Source organism: Lotus japonicus, chromosome 4 (genome assembly GCF_012489685.1).
Source record: "Lotus japonicus ecotype B-129 chromosome 4, LjGifu_v1.2".
Classification (NCBI taxonomy): Eukaryota; Viridiplantae; Streptophyta; class Magnoliopsida; order Fabales; family Fabaceae; genus Lotus; species Lotus japonicus.
The window spans coordinates 62998813-63000762 of NC_080044.1; the positions used below are offsets into that span (position 1 = coordinate 62998813).

Here is a 1950-nt window from a genome sequence, read left to right on the forward strand (position 1 = left end):
CAATGTTATTATTGATTTTTCATTCTTAACTTGTAAAATTAAATCTGGAGCAAATTTGACATGAACTTAAATTTTTTTTTTTGAAATGATATATAATAAGATAGCAGACATTGAGACATTATCGTCTGGCTATAAATTGTTGTCCAAAGAACATGAGCTTACAACAATTATTCGCTCAAAGAATTCATACAAACCCCCTTCACTTTAGGTGACATCAATCCTTTAAGATGGCGAACCTCATGACTTATCAAGATGAGGATGGGAATGTTAGGCTCCTACCTGGGTACAAGTTTGATCCCACTGATGAGGTTCTTGTGGATTTCTACCTAAAAAGGAAGATCTTTGCTCAACCGCTTCCTTTTCAAATCATCCCAAATTTTGATGTGTTTCAAACTGAGCCTTGGTGTCTGCCAGGAGGTTGGTGAAGCAATTTATTTTTCCTTTTCACCATTCCACAGGACGAGAAGTTCTAACAATACTCACTTTTAAACACTCTCACTTTACTGGTTGAAGCTCAAGCGGGTTGAAAAATATTAAAAATGGGACCCATATTTTTCACTATTCCATTAGCATTGTGTCTTGTAAAGAAACATCATTTTTTTCATGTCCCATGGATTTTAAGTGTTGTTTAATTTCAAGTGAGAATTTAACCAGGTTGGTGTTTTGATATTTAATTTGTGTTTGCAGATGGAAAGATTTTTAATGAACGCAAATGCTTCTTCTACAACACCATGGGTCGTGACCTTGAGAACCTTGACACGAGAGTTGCTAGGAGTGGCCAATGGAGAATAATAGAGAAAGACAAAGATGTTCCAATCCCCCTTCGAAACAATCAAGTGATTGGGAAGAGGAACACTCTAATTTTCTGGAAAGTGCAAGGAGCATGTTTTATGAGGACCAAATGGGTGATGCATGAGTTTCGCCTTGCGTTAATGGCTAACCCATCCAAGGTAAATAATATAATAGTGGTCTACTAACGGTTAAGGTTCCACGTTGATTATAAATACAAGCAAATAAGTCTTTATAAATAACGAATATAGCCTCATACCTAAACTGACCATTTTCATTATCATCAAACTGAGCAAACATTTAGAATAATGTCTTATGAATTATCCTGAGAATGGTTGGTTGGTAGGTAGGATATGTATTTTTTTTTTCAAATTATCCGAGTTGTTTTTGTTTGTCTTATTCATCATTAGTATTTGTTCACTAAACTTTGTTATTCAAAATGCAGATGGCAAATTGGGTTGTTTACCGAATCTTTCAGAAAAAGGATGCAAAGAAGGTGAAGAACGCAAGAGGTTCTAATGAGGAAAGCTCCAATGTCGAGAATGCTGAAGTCATTGATTTCAATGTTGAGAGTGACAGTTTCTCAAAACCTCCCCTAAACACCGATTCCTTAAGTGAGGAAAGTGAATATCCTTGAACGAAAAAATTCCATACCCTCTTTATTGGTGTCATATCTCACGGGTGAGGGGAATAAGGGAGCTAAAAAAGGAACAAAACCGAAACCAGTGGAGCCTCCTACTGTTACGGCAACAATCCCGAAATCGACTACACCCATGCAGTTTACGGCGCAAGCTACTCCTAAAGAAGGTAATCAGGAGCCAGCAGTTATAACACAACGGAAAAAAAGATTGAGAAAGGAGGTGGGTATAGCGGATGGGCCCATAATACAACAGCCCACTCACGTGCTCAAACCAATCACGAGGGATACACCAACGCTGCCAACGATAATTGGTACCACACCAATATTTACCACGACGGATGGAACCCGCTCTACTATGCTGTTAGAGGCTAAAGGTGGCAATAGGTACCAGATGCTTGATCAAGTTGAGGACCAGCAGGGCCAAATAGTCCCTATGCAAGATGTGTTGGGGGGTGATAAACCCTTTGACCCAGGGGAACCAGTAACCACACAAGGAGGGCTATGATGCATGTCATAGCTAT

The 1950-nt window shown here is 38.8% G+C and overlaps 1 protein-coding gene across 1 annotated transcript; it reads left to right on the forward strand.

The window, feature by feature from the left end:
* The first annotated feature begins 227 nt into the window (after positions 1–227).
* On the forward strand, positions 228–1426 carry LOC130713131 (NAC domain-containing protein 83-like). Its single transcript, XM_057562928.1, has 3 exons — positions 228–417; positions 688–950; positions 1235–1426. The coding sequence occupies exons 1-3, from the start codon at positions 228–230 to the stop codon at positions 1424–1426; spliced, it is 645 nt and encodes a 214-aa protein (XP_057418911.1).
* The last annotated feature ends 524 nt before the right edge of the window (positions 1427–1950 follow it).